We start from the raw sequence: 19,965 nt of genomic DNA, 5'->3' as shown, positions 1-19,965 counted from the left end.
TTCCCAAATTGGGAACATAGGTCATACTCAGGCATGTTCACTTTCAACTGTGGTGGTGATACTTGCTGTACACAACTACTTGCTAGTAATTGCACATAGACCACCCATTTATTTCTCAATTTATAGTTGCGAATTAATTTGGGAATAACTTAAAACACAACTAAATTTAGTCAGATTCTGCTAATGGACAGGTGAAAGATTCTGTATCGGACCACCAGTCCTCTGAGCCATCCATTCCCAGCAGGGAAAGAGGGAGGGGAACCCTGGATTTCTAAGTGTGTTGTCAAAATGTAGATTTTTCTTATTAAGATACTACCACAGCAGGAAAAGAATGCAGAAGTTATACCCGTACCAAGGGTTTCCACTTTTCCAGTGTAACTAAGTTTTCTAAAAAATACATAACTGGTCTTTTAACTAAAAATAATTTTTACAGGCTTTTTGTGTCATTTTGAGTCATAAATTTATTTTCTGCCAACAACTTTTCCTTATTTTTTCATAGTTACTAGTGACTTGATATCTTGAGTAATCAGTATTTTAATGTAGAAAACTGTAAAATGTTTCTCTTCTTAAATGCATTAAAACAATCATAAATAGGAATGCCTATGAAAAAATTATTAAGGATTGTGCAGTCAAGCTACAGACCCATATTTACACTGCAGTTTTCCCTTAACCACTGAGTTATATAGCGTGTAGGTCCTTTTCCCTCAGAATGGCTGCTCATTTCATTTCATTCAAGTGTTCTCAGCAGATGTGTATATCCCTGCACTGCAGAGTCCCTCTGCTTTGGGATTTGGGGAGTGGTGGGTTGGGAAAGTAATTTGGTGGGGAGAAGGTGCCTATTTTAGTCTCTCTCCATGTTCTCCTGTGTCACTTATATTTGGTAGTTCACACAGCTTTCTAGGCAGTTGTATACTACCAATTATAAAAAGCAGGTTTTAATGACATGATGCCCCTAAACAGTTTAAAAATCATAGCCTATATGGTATTTAATACTGGTTCTTGATACTGGAAATACTTCTTGACAGAAAATAAGCAGGAAGGCAGATGCTCTAGGCTTAGTTGCTGGTTTTGTGTGAAGAAAATCTTGCTATAGCTAACTTTATGAGGAGGGAGCTTATGAGGAGGGAGCTTTTGTGATCTGCATGTATGTATTATAAATCATTCTAACCTTTGCAGAACCTGCACTTTGTTCACATTTAAAATGCTGCTTCTTGAAAGACCATCCTGTAATAATGGAATATTTTACCAGAGAATATCAGGTAAAATGAGTCAGGATTTACCAGTGTCCTGAGAAGTGAGTTTATGCGCTTTTTCAGAACAATGGTTAATTCTTTGTTCTAAATGGCTCATGTTAGTAATGATTTATAATGATATACTTTATAGGTGATAATATCCTGTAACTTCTACAAAAGCTTTAAGAAAATCTCCCAGAGTTCATATCTGCTACAGTCTGCATTTGCGTTTTATTTAGCAGTGATGGTAGCACTAACAAGTAAACTCAATCAGTTTGTTAAAAAAGGGTAGTTTTCCTCTCATTTTAAAGCATCTGTCTTTGAATTTTGCAGCTGACATGGGCTTTGCCCGATTATTTAATTCACCTCTGAAGCCTTTAGCAGACTTGGATCCAGTAGTTGTAACGTTCTGGTATCGAGCTCCAGAGTTGCTTCTTGGGGCCAGGCATTATACCAAAGCTATTGGTAAGTAAATTGGACCAAAACTTATTATTTTTTCTTCATGTAAAGCATACCCAAATATTGAAGCATTGATAGATAGTACAAAGAATAGTAGCTGATTTAAAGGTATGTTCTTGATTTCTTAAAGAAATACTCAACTTTGACAGATTGTTTAGTTAATTATGGTCTCTGGCTATATGTAGGAATAAAATATTTCTGGGTTTTGGCTCCACGTGCCCTGTGATACAGTGTAAGTTTATGCAGCTTTCATACAAGACTTCGATAAACATTGTTAGAGGCAATACAAAATATGGATGCATCTTTGAATTATTAGTAGAATCCAGATGATGATGAGGCACAGTACATTAATTTTATTACAGAGGTTTTAACCTAGTTTAAATAAATACATGAACGAATGTACAGAATGGAGAATATGCTGGCTGCAGTGAAACTAAGATGTAAAAATAAGCTACATTTTAGCCTCTGTTTTTCAAAGCATAAGTATAAATGGGAATTGCTTGAAGTCATGTGGTCAGTTGTGCAACAGGCTAGGCTATGATGCTGCATCAGGCATATCCAGAAAGAAAACAAGCCTCACAGAATACAGGTGCTGGGAGGATGGTGTCAGTTACATCAGCTTAATGCTGCATCTTGTTCGCCACTTGATTCATAGTTGCCAGTCTGCATTTAAAGAGCTTTGTCATGGCACAGTTGACTTCACTCCACTAGTTCCTGTTCTTGCCATTTCCCAGGTAAGGGATCCCTGGCAGCTATGAAGTAGCAAAGGGGGAATAGCCCAGCCTTCAGTGGGTGTCAACAGCTTTGCCATGGAAGGAAGAGACTCTCTAGGGAAGAGGACTGGGAAGTTTTTGTCTTGCTAGCTGGTATAAAAGATATGTTAAAGCCTGACAGTCATTCTGGGGGAAGTAACTTCTGCAATGCTCCACTTACTTTGCACAAACACGGAGGCTGTGTGTCAGCAAACGTGTTGTTTCTATAACCTGAAATTCTTTTCTTAGACCCCAGGCATTGTTTTCTTTTTTTAAGACCATGTCAGTGTTTTTGTCAGAAGCTCTAAAATGTTTGACTTAATGTATTTTCATTTGCTTTTCTGTTAATACTATATTTCTTCTGTAGATCAAATACATTTCTTTATATGTTCCCTTAAACTGCTTTAATTGTTGTATTTGCATGGTCCTTCACTTTACTGGCATTTTCTTCTGCTTGCAGCACGTGAAACTGCATGGACAGGCATAGCCTTTAGTACCTCATTTGTTTCAGCATAGACAAAAAACTGACTGTATGAAAACACTGAGTAATGGGGTTATGCTCTTTACATCATTTGCTTTTGTCCTTGTTCATGACCTTTTCTTGTTCATTCAAGGTTCAGTGTAGCATTACTTTATGTAAGTTAAAACTTGCATTTGGGTATACTAGGAAAAAAAAATCTACAAAACTGGGAGAAGTCAGGCTGTCTGGTTTTGCAGGCTGGAACAGCAGTTAAACAGGTTTGGGGGTTTCTCATGTGTTTTAAATGAATGCTATAAAAAAAAAAGGGGTGAGGTACATGGGCATGGCCTAGTTCTTCTTGTTAGTCCCTTTCTGCAAGATTTTATACATAGCATTTGGCTTATTTCAGTATCACTGTTTTTCAACTTGTCCTTTTTAGGTCATTTAATACTTACTAAATCCAGTGTTGATAGAGAGGGTGTACTTCTTGGCTGGGACAATATGGCAGTGAATGGGCAAGATGTTGGTTGGTTTTTTTTTCTTGTATGTTATGTGTGGACAGTTACCCAGAAAGTTTCCTTCTTTTTCTTTTTCTTTTTTTTTTCCTGGTTCTTTGTCAGGATCTTTTTTTTCCATCAGTAAATGAGAGCTATGCTTTAAAAACCCCACAAAAAGCTTGTATGTTACATTCAGCTCCTGTGTAGGTACTGGATTGTGTACTGCCTCTGTAGCTAAAAGGAAAAGTTGAGCAAGTATTGCACTTTTGCAGTGGAAACTTGAAGTTTTCAGCACAGGGACCTTATCTCTGATAAGCTAAAAACTAACATTCTACCTCCCCAAGATGCTTTTGGAAAGATTAATTTGATTTATTTTTTGATTTCTGTTCTTTTTCCAAGATATTTGGGCCATAGGGTGTATATTTGCAGAGCTGCTAACGTCAGAACCAATATTCCATTGTCGACAAGAAGATATCAAAACTAGTAACCCTTATCACCATGACCAGCTGGACAGAATATTCAATGTAATGGGATTTCCTGCAGGTACATACTGTATTTATTTATTTTCACTGCTGTTCAAAGAAAGATATCTGTATTGCTTTCTTTGCAAGTGAAGGTGGCAGCTGACAGAAGCAACAAAGCTGTTCAAACACGATCTTTATTTCATGAGTTATAAATCTAGCATCTAATGGTCATATTAGCTGTTTTTCCTATTATTGATAGCACTCTTTGTGTATACATGCACCAGTGTTTTATAATTTTAAAAGATCGTGTTTAATTGTGAATGGTTAAAAATCAGAAGGAATATTTTTGTATTCCTTCAGTACTGATTCTAGATTTGGAAAGTGACTGGCCATTGTAGGAAGCCAAGCAAAAATCTTATGTATTTAGTGAATTATTATGCAGATGTTTAACCTGTGATAAATTAAGCACAGCATCTGGAAGTAGGGGAGGGTATCAGTTTATTTTTCCTGGTAGAAACCTTTGTGGTATGGAGAACATTTCTTTATTCTGAACCAGAACAAAGAATTGGTTGCATGAACCAAAACAAATTACAATGTGGGTATCACTTGTTGCATTTTCCCCTCAGTGTTGGTCATAGCTTGTTTTTCTCCAGGGTGTCTTGCATCTTTTCAGTTTTAATGCTTTGTCTTCTAGTGTTCATCTGATTGCAGATGCCAGAATAACAGTGGCCTTATTTTTGATTTTTGGTCATTTTTCTCCTTACTGCTTGTGTTCTTTGCTGTTGTCCATTGTCTGTTAATAATAACTTTCTTTACTGTCCTGGTGGACTTTCTTCTTCCTATCATATGAATTTTGTGGTTCTAGAATATTGTTATTAAATTTGCTCTTATTTTTTTCCCTTTCACTTTTTTTTTTGTCCTGTATGTACTTCATGGCTTCTATACTTGCTGTATGAGGCTCCCAGAAGTGTTGCCTTTGCATATTGAATATTTGAGTTTCTTGGAAGTCCCCCTTAATTCTGCTTCTGTAAACAACACTTTCCTTTTCTGCTTTTAGCCTAGAATTTTATCCTGTGTGCTTTTCTTCATTTGGGTTTTACATTGTCTTTGTGTAGCTTACATAAGTAGATGGCACTGTCATTATTGTTTTCCAATTGGTTTAAATAATCCTTTCTAATAGTCTGCCTTTGATTTTTAAGGGTCTTTATTTCTTACCAATAAACATTGCTTTTCATTTAATAGCAGCTAATTTTTTGTTTGGTTTGTTTTGTTAATTGACGTTTGTCATATTTGAAAGTTTCACATGTCTTTCGGATGGGGAAAGAGAAGAATATTTTACTTCAACAGTAATTATCAAATTTCTGATTTATTTACTTAATATTTTTAAGCTCCCAGTGTTCTGCAGTTATGATAAGACTTAGTAGAGCTTTGATTTGAATTAAACTACTTGCCCACAGAGCATTTTCAGGAGTTTACATAATACATTTGAGGCCAGGTGCTGGTAGTGAGCTTTTTGGTTTATATTTAAATCCATTGCAGGCTTTGTCTACACAGAGAAGTTGAGATTAAATATTATTTGAGTGTGCAATTGTTACTTTTTCTTAACTTTTTGTTGGCTAACAGCATTTCTTTCAGTTTGATAAAGCAGACATTTACTGAGTACCTCTGGGCATTTTCTGATAACTGAAGACAGTGCTGTCAGAATGGAAAATCCTTTAGAAGGAGATAGTGCTTGTGAGAGCCTCAGGTGCTTCTGTTCTGAGATCCCAACCCTGTCTAAATAAATGAAGTAACAGTCCAGAAGGGTGCAAGCGCAATGCCTAGTATGTTTTTATGTGTTGTCTTTTGGGCATATGGTCATCTTCACTGTAGCTTGCAGCTGCTTTTTACAGTTCTTGAGTTAACATGCAGCTGGAACTTCCTAGGTGTTGGTAAGATTTATTGTGAAGAGGTGGTGAAGGGGTAGGAGCCAAGGAGCACAAAGAACTAAGTAACTGCAAGGTTAGAGAAGCAGACTTAAAACAAAGCACCTAAAAAAAAAAACAGGGCTACAGAGATACTTGGAAAGCCTTTGTTTTACTCAGGGTGAAAGAAAAAAATATTACTAATAAGTATTGATTTTACAGATAAAGATTGGGAAGACATAAAAAAGATGCCCGAACATTCAACTTTAATGAAAGACTTCCGGAGAAACACGTAAGTCTGCTTTGAGTTGAGCTTTCTTAAGAAAGCATACTTTACTCCTCCCTCCTACACTGAATTTATTGTAGCTCAGGTGGTTTTCTATGTAAATGCCAAACAAGGTTTAGATTGTGAAAAAGAGAGTTGTTTGATAATGGTGAACTTTGCCTGCTGAGGTGGTGTGAATCAGAAGAGTAAGCCAGGGACGGACTGTGAATGATGAGGTGGCAGGTGTGGAAGGGGTGATGCCAGTAAGACCCCACACAGCCCTGAAGGTTGCAAAGCACAGTTTGTCACAGCTGGTTCCAAATCCATGGTACTGGAAATGATTCTTCTGTAATAGCTGCACAAGAGATCCGGTAACCTTAAGCTGCTTCCAGCAAACAGTGGGTGTAACTGTCAGCTTTCAAAGGCTAAAGAAAAGAATACTTTTCAGTCTTGCTGTCACATTGCCAGAGTCTAATATCTGCACTTAAGACCCTGCTTACCCTGTTGCCTTGTTTCCATGCTGAGGGATTTGGTGCTGTACTGATACATACATTTCTTGCATCTGCCATGCTGTTGCAACCATTTGGAAGCCTTATTTCTGAGCTTCTCTTCAAAAAAGTGAATTTGTGGATGTTCTTGTAGCAACCTGTACTTTGCAGGAGAGTGTTAAGATGGGTTTAGTATTTATCTCCCTGACTGGCATTAGAAATACACAGAATGCAACTGGATAGTAATAAAATTGCTGAAAGGCAGTTTAAATCCAAGTGATAGTTTGCTGTATGCTTGTGGGTTCAAAGTGTGCTTTTTGTGTGCATGTAAGAGAAAGATGCATTTCTGTAGTATCTGAATGATTTTTTTAAGCAGTCTCCAGTGTTGGTAGTTGTGTTTGTTTTCCTGCTTAGTGTGTCAGCAATGGAGACTAAATGGTTCTTGTTACTATGTTTTGTAGCTATTAGGAAAGCAGTACTGGTGATGTGTATATTAGAAATACTATATTTTCTTTCTTTTCTAGGTATACCAACTGCAGCCTTATCAAATATATGGAAAAACATAAAGTTAAACCAGATAGTAAGGCATTCCACTTGGTAAGTTCCTCCAGTTCCCAGCTGTTCTCTCTGAATGGACATTCTCCTTACTTTGATGTTTCCAATTTTAACTAAATGCTTTCAAGCTAAAATTGTAAGGTAAATATATTATTTGGGGGAGGGGGAGTGGACAGGACTGGGGGAAGAAAACGGGAAGCTTTTTGATCTTGGAGGTGGGAGAAATAAATTGGAGGAAAGGGAAGATGGTTATGGGGCCGGTGTGTCTGAGGACCATGTGGCTTCTGTTCAAGTCATTGGAAGATGTACCTTCTCTGATCAGACTTCAAAATTTTTAAGCAGCTGTCTTTTTTTCTGTTCAGTTCTTTTTCTTCCCTATAAATTTTGGAATTTATCCTTCAGCCAGAGCTGCTCTGAGGAAGTACTCTTCTTGTGGCATACTGCATGAGCATTTCTAAATGGGCGTTTCCAAGCAGATGAATTATACTGCAACAGCTAAAACAGAATTTATATTCAAGATTCGGATTAATATATAAATACAAAAACCAAAAATACAAACAGCTGATTCAAGTAAACTTTGCAGGAAGTTACCTGGCAGTTGTACCGTTAGGCATCATTTTCTGTGAAGTGTCTCTGCCCTTTAAAGTTAAAAGTTGGTGGAATACTAGGGATGCCTGCATAAGTGAGGAAACTAGTCCTTTCTGATGGAGATCTCGGATTTTTGAAGGATTTTTGTATCCAAGCACAGTGGAAGCTGCTGAGCAGTCTATGTATTTGTATGTAATGCATGAAATGTTTGTTGATATGTGAAGAACTGATGTGCTCATAATTAATCCACTTTTTTACCATGTAGATATTTATAACAGAGCTTCAGAAATGCATTTTTAGTATTTACCAAGGTGATCTTATGTTTTATTATGACAATACATACTTTAAAAAATACACATTTGACATAGCAAGTTGTTTACATCTATTATTGTAAAATGTGCCAGGACTAATAATTACAGCACAAGTAAGCACAACGATCGTTGTCGTTGCCAAAAATTGAAATGTTTTGATTTCCCAACTTGAATTAGCCAGGCTTTTTTTCACCCCTCTTTGCTTGCATTCATGTGTCTGGTCCCTTTCCACATGCAGAGCTGATGTGTTAGCATGAGACAACTTTGGCCCCTTCTTGCTTTTGCAATTTACAGGGTTGTGCTTTGGGGTTGGTTTGTTTGTTTGTTTCCCACTTTCACTTTCCTGATTTTTATTTTTCTTTCCTACTTACTTCTTAATGCCCTAGAAAACGGGTATATGCAGCTGCTGCTTCTCTTTAACTGAGTGATGCTTCATCTTCCTTTTGGTTACCTTGGTCCAAATGAATGGTAGTGATTGTCTCATCCACTGCTGATACATAAAGTTTGCTGCATTTTTATTTTGTCATTGAAATTATTTTATTTTGTCATGTGAAATTTTAATTGAACAGTTTTTAAATAGAAAATATTTGTAGTGCTACGTGGAAGACTCACTTCTGTGCTGGCACCTGAACAAAGAGGCAAAATAAGAGTATTGATCCCCAGTGTGATAATGGTTGCACAGTCATTAAACTTTTCTTGTGGTTTCTGTTTTCTGTTGCTGATTATGACCAAGTTTGCTCACATTTTGTGAGCATGTGATGGACAGCTTTATACAACACAATTGCCAGAAATGATGCCAGAATTTTGCAATATTTTTTTGTGATGTTTTTCAGCGTGTTGGCAATTGTTTCTCATTTTTTTGCCTTCCCCTTTTCTGGCTCCTGGGATTGCTTTTTGAGCTGTTTGAAAGAACAGGAATTGTTTTGTTCATACTGATATTCTACAAAGACTACATGCAGACTTGGAGGGCTGAAATAACTTACTGTGAATCCTTGTTGATGATGTGAAAAACAAAACTGGATTGATGGTTGTAATACATATTTATTATGTTCTTAACTATGCCATTAAACTGACAGCTGAGGAGAGAAAATGTACTTTCCTAACTTTAGCTCTCTGCAGCGCGGAGGTCTGCATTGTGGTTGTGTATGCTCACTTAATAGCTAGTGAAAGGAGGTGACCCGTTCAGACACAGGTCGTGACAGTGGATCTCTATAGAAAGGAGAATTTAATCCCATGGAAATACAAATAGCAAATGTAAAATTAGTATTACTTGCATATGTAGCTTCTGCATATCTTGTTAGATCCATGATTTATTAAAAAAGCTATAGATGGAATGTGTAGTATTTCTTTAAAGATCACTGTCTCTTACATGCTACTGTAGTTTTGTCTTGGACACTGTATCCTGTAGTGAAACATGAAGACTTGCTATTTTCCTGTTTCTGTGTGGCCGGAAAGCCTGGGAGAGCTGGTATTGTTCAGCCTGGAGAACAGAAGACCCTGGGGAGACCTTGTTGTGGCCTTTCAATATATAAAGGGGGCTTATGAGAAAGATTGGGGGAGACTTTTTTAGCTGGGCCTGTTGCAGTAGGTTGTGAGGGGTGATGGTTTTAAACCAGAAGAGGGGAGATTCAGGCTGGATGTGAGGAACAAATTTTTACAATGAGGGTTGTAAAATACCCGCACAGGTAGCACAGAGAGATGGTGGATGCACCATACCTGGAGACATTGAAGGCCAGGGTGGATATGGTTCTGGGCAACCTGATCTAGTTGAAGATACACGTACTCATTGTAACCCAAACATTCTATGATAAATTCTGCTGTTAAGTCATGGAAACTCTTGGAATGTTTTTATTAGAACATTTGTGACTGAACTGAGTGCCCTGGGCTTTGCAGGTGTTCTTCAATGGGAAATGAAGTTACTATTTTAACAAAAGAGAAGAATGTGGTTATGCCATGTATGGTTGTGGTTTTGAGTTCAGATGCATTTGTATCAGCTTGTCTTTCAGGAATAATAGTGAAGTTTCTGTTAATTGTCTTGGTAATGCAGAGCTGCTTATTTTTTATTTTTGCAGCTTCAGAAATTGCTCACTATGGATCCAATAAAGAGAATTACCTCAGAACAGGCTATGCAGGATCCCTATTTCTTAGAAGATCCTCTTCCCACTTCCGAGTAAGTGGTTGGTTTATTAACCTATCGGTACATTTAGAGATGCTTTAGAAATGTGTGCTTTCTCTCTGCTATGTTTGTGAACAGTGAGCCAAATACATACTGTCTAACAACCAAGGAAAGCTACAACCACAAAAATGCCATTTGTGGTTTTTAAAATTAAGTAGCATTCTTACTAATCTCTTGCTTTATGAAACTTTGATCCTATTAGTCACAGTACTAATCTTGTTACTCACTGACAGGTTGATTATGCGTGCTACAGATCTTTGTAGACAACTGCTAAGTGCCCGTAGGTCCACTTCTCTGCTCCAGAATGCCAGATGACATTATCTAATTAGTTTACATTTTTCTGTCTTAGCCTTTGTTGTAAATTCAGTGGGTGGGGAAGTCAATTCTGTGTCTCTCTCCTGTCATCCTGAACAACTTAAATCCATTTTCTGTAGACGTTCATCTTTATTTGTGTAGGGACGTTTATAAAAGGAAGAAAATTCAGGGACAGTGAATGATTTCATTAAAAATTAAGCCTCCTCCCAAAAGACTAGGCAGAAAGCATGCTTGTATGCCCTTTTAAGAAAGCTGTTAGTGCTATTAGTACATCCTGTGTACGATTCGCTACTGTTATCTAGGGAAGAATTTATGACATATGGTATGTATATTTATTAGCAATTAATTAAAAATGAAATTATTTCATTAAAACCTACTAGATTATTTATAACAGCTCCTGACCTGTCTCTGATTTAATGTTGTCATGTGAATGCAGAAACTGCACTTAGGACAGTCATTGGGTTTTTCTTGACTTTAGGTTGGCATTTTAATGTGAATACGGAATGAGTAATGCTAACAGGTGTACAGAGACTTGACTATAAATACATTCTACTGATTAAGGGTGGGTAAATATTAGCAAATTCATGTGGACCATGAGATAACAAATTGCCAGATGAAATTTCTTGTTATTTTTTAAACTTTGTTCAAGGTGATTTTATTATTTGTCAGTGGAGTTTCCAGGAGTATTTTTAGTTAGTCCTGAGACTGTGCATTACACAAAAGCTGGATTAAGATAGCTCTTTGTGACCTTACAGATATCAAATGGGCCATGTACCTTTCCACCATCAGTTTGGTGACCAGTTACAGAAACCCTGAAAACTATTAGGAGTTTAAATGAGTGTATAAGAGGCAATTGAAGATTAAATGGCAATAGGTTTACTATATTTAGAATATGATGAAAGTAAGACAGGAAAATCTTCTCCATTAGTTATGGACTGTGGCTCAGGCAGCTTGAAAGTAGCATGGGTGTGAAGTATGAATCTTACAGGTTTAACTCTTCTGTTCTAATACAGTGATAAATAGACTTTTTTGGGGGGCAGTGTTTTTGCAGGTTGTCAAATCCCTTACCCAAAACGAGAATTTTTAACAGAAGAAGAGCCAGATGATAAAGGAGATAAAGTAAGTACTGGAAGAACAGCATCATCATGCTTCACTGGCTTTCACACTATTTCCTGTGTTCATGTTATTTCACGTGCTGCTTTTGAGTTGAAATTTTTCTTTGTGTTTAAACAATTGAGAAGAACCAGCAGCAGCAGCAGGGCAATAACCATACTAATGGAACTGGTCACCCAGGGAACCAAGACAACAGTCACACACAGGGACCCCCACTGAAGAAAGTGAGAGTTGTTCCTCCTACCACTACCTCAGGTGGACTTATTATGACCTCAGACTATCAGGTATTTATTCTATTCGTATATTGGTTGTTTGGTTATCAAGTTTACAGCAGTGTTTCTTTAAGCTAAAAAGTAACTTTTAAAGTGTCACTGTATTAACTGGTTTTTTTTTGTTATTTTCAGATTCATTTGCCTGTAAATTGATATGCTGATGCTCTTTAGGTTAGCAATAAGGAAATCAGGATCAGATATTATTACAGTTACTGATTTATTACATTCATATTAGGGAATGCTGATTGTGGACCGGGAGCCTGTTGTGCTATGCTCTGTACCATTCCTTTTTTGAATAAGCCTGTAATGGCAGGAGGCAAAGGATATTACAGTAAACAAGCTGTGAAACAAGAATTCAAGCAAGTGTTTTAGTGGGGCAGATGGATGGGAAAGCAGTATTTTGGATGATGATGCTGTCATAATCTCTGTTTTGAAGGCAAAGGAGGATTCCAGGTTGAGTAAGACCAGTATTATAGATCTGAACAGACAGGTGAGGTGGTGGTAGTCAATGAGTGAGGAAGATAAGGAGTGTAGGAAAAAAGCTTGAGGAAAAGTCGAAAGCTACGTTCTAGTCTTCCTGCATTTGGGCTTGTGGTCAGATATTAGGAAATCGGAAGAGTCTGGAGCAGAAGAATGTCTGAGAGTCACCCCAGGGAATGATACCTGAATTTGTGAGTTTGGATGATGTTACTCCTGGAGACTGGGGAGAAGTGAATTAAGGACACAACTGTTAGTTAATGCAAGCTAAGAAACTGCAAAAGAGGGACAAGGATTGATACGCATAGGAGCAGTTGTAGAGGGGGTAGATTTTGGAAGCCTAGGGAATAGAAGATTTCAAGAGGAGACATGCTGGTGGAAACGTTAGCCTGCAGGAACTAATACATACTGGTTCACAAGGAATACATAGTACAGAGGGCCAGTTGGAACAGTGTCTTGGATGAAATCAAAAGATGGGGAAGTCAGAAATTACTGGCAGTTTTCAGTTAAAGATTAATATCTAAAACTGGGACCCTAACATTGGGAAGCCACTTAGCTATGTTTATATTCTGTAGCAAACCCGAAAGAATGGTGTCCGCAAAACTTCTGCTGTCAGTTTGCTGTTCGCAGTTTTGACACTGTTTATGAGGAGACACCAGTGGATTTTGAAGTCTTGCTTTTCAGTTTGTCCCTGAGAGTACCAGATACTCTCAAAAGCTGTGTGGGGGCATTACCCACATCCTTATCTAAACCTGTATATTTCCAGCATTGGGCAAAACTTGAAAGCACTGAAAATGTAATACAAGGTCATTTTCAGGAGCTTTTTTGTGAAGCTCTTCATCTAGTTCACAAGTGCCTTTGCTGAGTTTATCCTAGGACATTGGTAGCACATCAGGTTTTAAGTCATTCTCCTTGAACAATGTAAATTTTTAGAGCTGTTTGAAACATTTGAAGCAGCGGCCAGCCTTGACTACAGTGCTGCAGTGTGGGTTGCCTCTAAATACAAACATCTTTACCTGTATTATGCATCACAGAGCACTCTTAAGGGACCTTTGCACCTTTCAATTTAGCAAGCTGCAGTCGATCGCTGTTTTGGCCTTCTAGCTGGCTCGCTCTACCACTTCAGTTCTGTGTGTGTGTTTCTAAGCAGGTAAATGCAGCTGTAACTCTGAATTTTCCCCTTATGTTGAGTCACATACCTAAGCAGATTGGTGCAGAGGTTGCACATACTGTCAGGGAGCCCTGTTTGCTTGCTCTGTTTACACGCCCTTCACCTCATTTTGCTGCTGCATCTTGGCATTTTGAACAAACTTCAGTTTCTGCTTCTGTGAGCAAGAGCTCAGGTTTGCTAGTTGAGAGGTCAGAAGACTCAATTTGCTTCCGCAAGAGCTGATGTTGGTTTGTTTTCAGCTCATGTTCATCAGCACTTTTGAACTCTCAGGTATCCATCCCAGGACTATAGCTGGGGGCAGCCCTTGTCAGCAACCATCATTTCCAAATACTTTTGCCTGGAGGCAGTGACAACTGCTACTTTGATACCTGAGGGGCTCTTATTGGTAACGTGACTGCTCCCAATTAATCTTTTTGCTGTCTGTCTAGGAGGCAAAACACCTGGTTTTCAGAAAGAGCTAAACAAATCTCTTCCCCATTCTTGCAAGAATGCAGGTGGTAGATTTGTTCTGGTATTTGGAAAACATGGTAATCGAAGGGAGGAGACCTGAACTTGCTGGCACTAGAATAAAAGCAGTTTTAGAGTTGCCTATTGGTGGTTTCAGGTCTCCCTGAACAAAATTCCTCACATTTTTTGCTTCTGAGCCTGCAATTTGAGGAGATGGCAAACAAATATTACAATGCAGCCCTCTGTTTTAATCAAACACCTGCTCCTTTGTTCTTCATTTAATTTGCTCAAATTGCCCATATAAAGCTTATGAAGAAGGATTGCCATCTCCTGGGCAAGGCATACTAAGACAGTTTCTCCATCCCCTCTGAAGCTGAATTACCCCCTGCAAAGCAAGTTGACCTTGTATCCTTTTCTGCCATGCATAAAAATAATAGACACATGGCACAGAGACTTCCTTGCCTTGTTGTTTAAATATGCAGTGTGACACTTCCAAAGGCAATGGGATTAAACAAGCTAGAACAAGTCCACTACTCTGGGCTTTTGGTTGTGATAACCCTCTGGGTGCTTAATGCTATTTAGGAAGGATTGGATGTTTATATCTGTTCTTAAACAAAAGCCGTCTGTTGCACTGGGTGTCATGAAAGAATCTGGTGATTTTTAACTGCCTCTGTCTTAAGATCTATTTTAGAAGTCAGGATGCAGACAGTGTTTACAACTGACATGAACAGTCAGGTTTTAAATCGCTGAACTTGTGATGGTTTCTTACATGCAGGAGCCCCACTTGGGCAAAAAGAATATTCAGAGTTTTTATGCTCTCTGAAGTGCCTCCTGTATTTGTGATGTAGAGATGGGTGACCCAGAGCTGTGACATGTGTGTTGACGAGTGACTCAGTCTGTCTCTCAAGGCTGAAGACAAATGTCACAAAAGTTCAGTCACTGTGTTAACAGTGTGGTTTAGCAGTGCTGGCTTGTTCCCATTGACATTAAGTGATGGCTCAGCCATTTCTTCCCCTTTACATTATACACCCCTAGGGAATTGGATCAGTCCTGTGAACATATGTTAACAAGTAGAGTTTGCCTTTTCATTTCTGCCATGATCTCAGCAACCTGATTCTTGCTTCTGTTCTATGTGCTGAGCAGCAGGAAAAAAAATTGTTATGTTGTGACTTACAAAATCTGTAAAGTTATTTTAATACTGTTTCGGGGCGTTAGTTCACCAAAGTTTTGCATATTCATGTCTCAGTAGTAATGCCCTAGGCCTGGAATATTTAGCTTAGGAAAGTTTCCAGACCTTTCCTAGAAGCATGTTTCTCTAAAACTCCTAATACATCTTGTGATATCAAGAGGTCAGAAGTTACAGCAGTTTCTAAATGCTGCAAAATTTGTCTGTGTGAACCAGCACGGTAATGTACTGAAATTGTCTTAATGCAGTGTTAAAGGCCACTAAGTGGTCACGTGTTCACACTGAAAATCTGACATGCGGTCCTTTTTCCTTTATAATGCATGGTTTGTAAATAACTACGTTTTAGGTTAAACTTGAAGTAGGCACTTGCTGGTTTGCTCAGAGATGAGTGCTCCACTCAGTAAATAGTTGATAGAAATGCTGGTTGAAAGGGGCCTACAGAGACCATCTAGCCTGGTCTCCCACTTGAAGCAGGACTGTTGCTAATGCTAAATCAGGTCAGCTATGGTTTTGTTTAGCTGAGTCTTAAAACCTCTATAGATGGAGGTTTCACAGCCTCTCTGGGCAGGTTCTTCTGCTGGTCTCTTGAGGATTCTCCATACCCCTTAGCGCCCAGCCTGAACCTCCCAAGCTATAATCTGTGACTGTGTGGCCATTTCCCCCTGAAATAATCTGGTTGCACTGAGAAGGCAGTGCTTGTTACCTTTTACTCTCCTTCAAGTATTTTTAAGGCTATTGCTAGATGACATATTAGCCTAAATAAGCACAACATGCTCTGTCTTTACTCTTAGGTCACATAAAGGGTGGTGTATAGTAAAATCTCCACAGTGATGCAGGATAAGATCAGTAAGATGCACTGTTTGAACCTCCACTCCAGTATAGCTTCTTGAAGGGGGGAAGGAAGCAAGGGGAGAAGATGGCTGCTGTGAGCAGTGGGAGTGTTGTGTAACTTGCAGGTGTACTGTAGTCATCTGAAGGGTTGACTGGAGGTTTGACTGTCATGGGTGTAGGCTCACAGGAGATAATGAGGGTGGATGACTGAAGGGTGGTAGCTGTCACTGTTTAATCTGGTATTTCTGATGTTCATACCTGCACCTGCTGTAATCAGAGTAAGTGAAAAGAAGTCTGGAGGTGCAGCTGCTTTGAGAGTGTGTGTGCTTGATACCTCTTGAAATAAATCAGTAGGTGAAACTGGTGATGTACCTGTTATGAAGAACTGCATTTCTCTGCTTTAACCACTCTGCAGCGTTCCAACCCCCATGCTGCCTACCCCAACCCCGGACCAAGCACATCACAGCCACAGAGCAGCATGGGATATTCAGCTACCTCCCAGCAGCCGCCACAGTACTCTCATCAGACACATCGGTACTGAGCTGCACCCCGATACCGTCAATGCACTGCTGGTAATGCTGCAGGACCGGCCGCACAGCTGCCTGCCTGGAACCTGGCTTGGGCCACGAGAATGTACTGTACAACCTCACCTCCAACCTGTCCAATCGCCACGATCCACCCCCTTCCACAGAGCGGAGTAGTGGCTCCCAAATTGTACCTGGTTTTGGGGTTAGACTTGAAAAGAAAGTGCTAGCACAGTTTGTGTTGTGGATATGCTACTTCTGTAGTTTACTTGACATGGTTCAGACTGACCGATGCATTGTTTTCAGTGACAGTCTGTAGCAGTTGAAGCTGTGAAATGTGCTAGGGGCAAGCATTTTTGTTGTTGTATGTGGTGAGTTCTCTTGGTGTAACAACTTTATCTGACCAATAGTACACAACATCTTTGAACTGGTACTTGAAGCATACAGTATATGTTACCATGGAAAAAAAGCAAAGCAAACTAACCATGACTCGGAGACAGTTTTGATAGACGTTTATTTTTAGTGACTTTTGTGGATGGTTCATTTTCCACCCATATCAATGTTTTATGACCGATGCGATTGCTACAATGAGATTTTTTTAGGAACATGCAAACATTTGCATTCTTTTGCAGCAACTACAAATGTCCCAAAGATTAATTTCCAACATGAGTTCTTGGTTTTGTTTTTAAATCTATGACTTGACTGGTATTAAAGCTGCTATTTGATAGTAAAATAAGTATGTTGTCATTGATATAAACATGTTTGGTTCAGCAAACAAACTAAACTGATTGTCATAGAGAGTGTTTTATTTTTTCCTGTTGGTGTTACTGATTTGTGAGCATGCTTTGGGAATAAAAAAGCATGAGTGATATTTCCTAAAGAGGTGCGGCATCCGTTCAGCTCTTTCGTCATGAGTTTTGAGAACCAGCTTGGTGTAGTGGATTTTAAATTCTTTTCAGTTAATGATTATCATTTTATTTTTAACGTTCGCACGTTGTTTAGGGGTGCCATTCCTACAGCAGAGGAGCAAGGTGTTAGGAGAGCCTTAGAGTTTATGAGGAAAAACTTGCATACAATGTACTGTATCAAACTATTTTACATGAATGACACAAGTATTCTGAATAAAAGAAAAAATCAAACATTGTTAAAACAAGGTGTTATGTAATAAATTTATTTTTCATAAATCTGCACATGACCTTTGCCTGTATTTCTTCTTAGCAGCAACAGCACTCCTCGCCCTTCATATACCTGTATTGGGTTGTGTCCTGAGAATCACTGTCGGGGGAATTCTTCTTGCAAGAGGGCAGGCTTCCATTAACTGCTGGGAAGGGTGTTTTTTAACAGCAGGAAAAGAACACAGTACCTCTGTAGAATGTCACTCCCCCTGTTGTGTACCTGTGGCTGATCAGCTGGAGACACTGAACATGGGGTTATTACAAGCTAGATCAGATGGCTTCTTTCATCCACAAAGTCTGGAGACATTCCTATCCGAACAGTTCTTTGAAGGTTTCTGTAACTCATTCTTACCTTGACATCTAACACCACGCAGTGATTCTGACATAAATGTATGCAATATATGCAGGATTTATTTCTGCAAGTGCTTCATGTAGTGTGAATATCAACTAGTGGGAGCCATTCAAATGCACTGAAGCTGCTGACAAGGGGCAAAAGAAAAAGCAAATTGGTAGCCAGCCCAAAATGCAAACCATGTGTGAGGTGGAGATAAAATTATCTGTGTGAGGTGTAAAGGTTAAAGTGTTTGGGAGACTTAAAACTAAAGAAAAATCCGAGTGCAAGGTTTATGCAGCTTTAGTAATACTGTGTGATACCCTCTTCATTCTGAAATAAGTGGTGTCAAAATCTGGCCTTCCTGAGGTTTTGGAACACAAACACATAGGTGGGAGTGCCTTAAACTTCTTCTTGGTTTGGTTCTCAAGTGAAAGCCTTTTTTTAACCTTTCATTAATTTATATTTAGGCTTTGAACTTGCCTATTTAGTATCTCCAGGCTTTTCCTACGTACTGAAATGGTGACAAGGGTAACTTTTCTTTGGCTGAAGTACTATTAGCCTAGAATCTTTGTTTTCTTATTGATGCATATTAATGCGTAACAGTTCATATTAATGCAAACCTTAATAGCAGTATGTTGTGGTGCCTTCAGTGCTTTGTTTGAAAGTAGCAGGGTGGCTTTAATTTCCTTTTTGCAAAGGGAAATGCATCCAGCTGACAAAAAGGACTCCTTGCTATTAGTTTGCACTTGAATGTAATTTTTTTATTAAGAAGTGTATGCAGTTTTATCAACAAATTATAATAAAGCTGAATGATAACTCTGCATTTAGTTCCGAATAGCCTGCTACTCTCAGTAATGTCATTCATTCTTCCTCCATTTTTAGTAGATGTGTTGCAGATTACCACAACAACCTGAGATCCTGCAGGGAAGTCGAATCTTAGTCTTTGACTTGTTCTGATGTCTGAGTCAGGTGGACATGGTGGGGGAGGAATGTGAGCTTGCTTTGTCTAGAACTGTGGAAAGAAATGTTTTTTCCGTGCTTAGTATAGCCTCTGGTGCCTTTAAGACAGCGTATATATCTCTTGCAGGCAAGGTTAATCTTGTCATATTCATGATAATTGTAAATGACCTTTTGCATCACATAAGCCAGTATTAAAGAAGCTTTATGAATACTGAGGGCAAGGCTCTAAATCACTTTCCTGAACTGTTTGAAACAGCCAGTCCTGTCCCTGTTCTTCTCTGGGGTTTTTTTACAGGAAGGGGAGGAAGAAGACGCCTTTGAGAACATTGAAGAGGTGCAAATCCCCATGAGGGAGGTGGCAGCTCAGCGCGCAGCAGCAGTGTGTGAGCCACAGCTCTTTCCTCACCTGGCACAGCTTCTGTCACCAGACTCAAGAACTTCAAAGCTTTTCATCTTTCACCAACAATTACCTGGACCCATCTGAGCATATTTCACGTAGCTGGGTTCTGAGAGCCTGCCTTTGTTCTCTGATGAAAGCATATATTATTTTTCTAGAGTAGGGTTATGTTGAAAGCAGGCTGTAAGCTTAACTTAATGATGAATACGCCAGCACTTTCACCTTGACATTCTCAGCAAGCCTAGCTCATGGCAGCTCTGGATTTATCATACCTGATAAGGACCCAGCTTCTTTAAGAAACAACTTTTGCAGTGATCCCTTTTGAAGGGTTTTTGTGCTAGTGGTGGGAGGAGCAGTCAGAAGGAGGAAATGTCCTCTCCTTTCCTGTGTGCACGTACACATTGGAAAATACTCAGTGAGCTCACTTAATTGCCCATGGTGGTGCCCAAGCAACCCCTATCTGAGGGGTAACCTAGTGCTAGTTCAGTTAGTTCATGCTTTGCTTTCTCAGGGGAGGTACTTAGTGCAGGTGGTAGGTATGTGCCATTGCCTATTCACACAGTACCACATTCCTTGGCATGTCATTTCTGCCAGGTGAGCTCCTCCAAAAGG

The 19,965-nt window shown here is 39.1% G+C and overlaps 1 protein-coding gene across 7 annotated transcripts in view; it reads left to right on the top strand.

Moving 5' to 3' along the window:
* The window catches only part of CDK8 (cyclin dependent kinase 8), a 74,727-nt gene extending 57,050 nt beyond the window's left edge, over positions 1-17,677 (top strand). For 3 of the 7 annotated variants that reach the window (XM_062615151.1, XM_062615155.1, XM_062615156.1), the window contains 8 exons: positions 1,566-1,697; positions 3,800-3,943; positions 5,991-6,060; positions 7,046-7,118; positions 10,048-10,145; positions 11,507-11,585; positions 11,705-11,863; positions 16,379-17,677. In XM_062615151.1, the coding sequence (XP_062471135.1) occupies positions 1,566-1,697; positions 3,800-3,943; positions 5,991-6,060; positions 7,046-7,118; positions 10,048-10,145; positions 11,507-11,585; positions 11,705-11,863; positions 16,379-16,504 (881 nt within the window). In that variant the 3' untranslated portion in view covers positions 16,505-17,677. The remainder of the gene's footprint in view (positions 1-1,565; positions 1,698-3,799; positions 3,944-5,990; positions 6,061-7,045; positions 7,119-10,047; positions 10,146-11,506; positions 11,586-11,704; positions 11,864-16,378) is intronic. The other 4 variants (XM_062615152.1, XR_009964121.1, XM_062615153.1 and 1 more) reach the window with 4 other exon arrangements.
* Positions 17,678-19,965: the final 2,288 nt, after the last annotated feature.

The sequence above is a fragment of the Pezoporus occidentalis genome, unplaced genomic scaffold, assembly GCF_034315485.1.
Source record: "Pezoporus occidentalis ecotype Australia unplaced genomic scaffold, CSIRO_AGI_Poc_V1 ctg18, whole genome shotgun sequence".
NCBI classification, from domain to species: Eukaryota; Metazoa; Chordata; class Aves; order Psittaciformes; family Psittacidae; genus Pezoporus; species Pezoporus occidentalis.
Note: the sequence above shows the minus strand (reverse complement) of the source record. Positions and strands in the feature narration are given on the sequence as shown.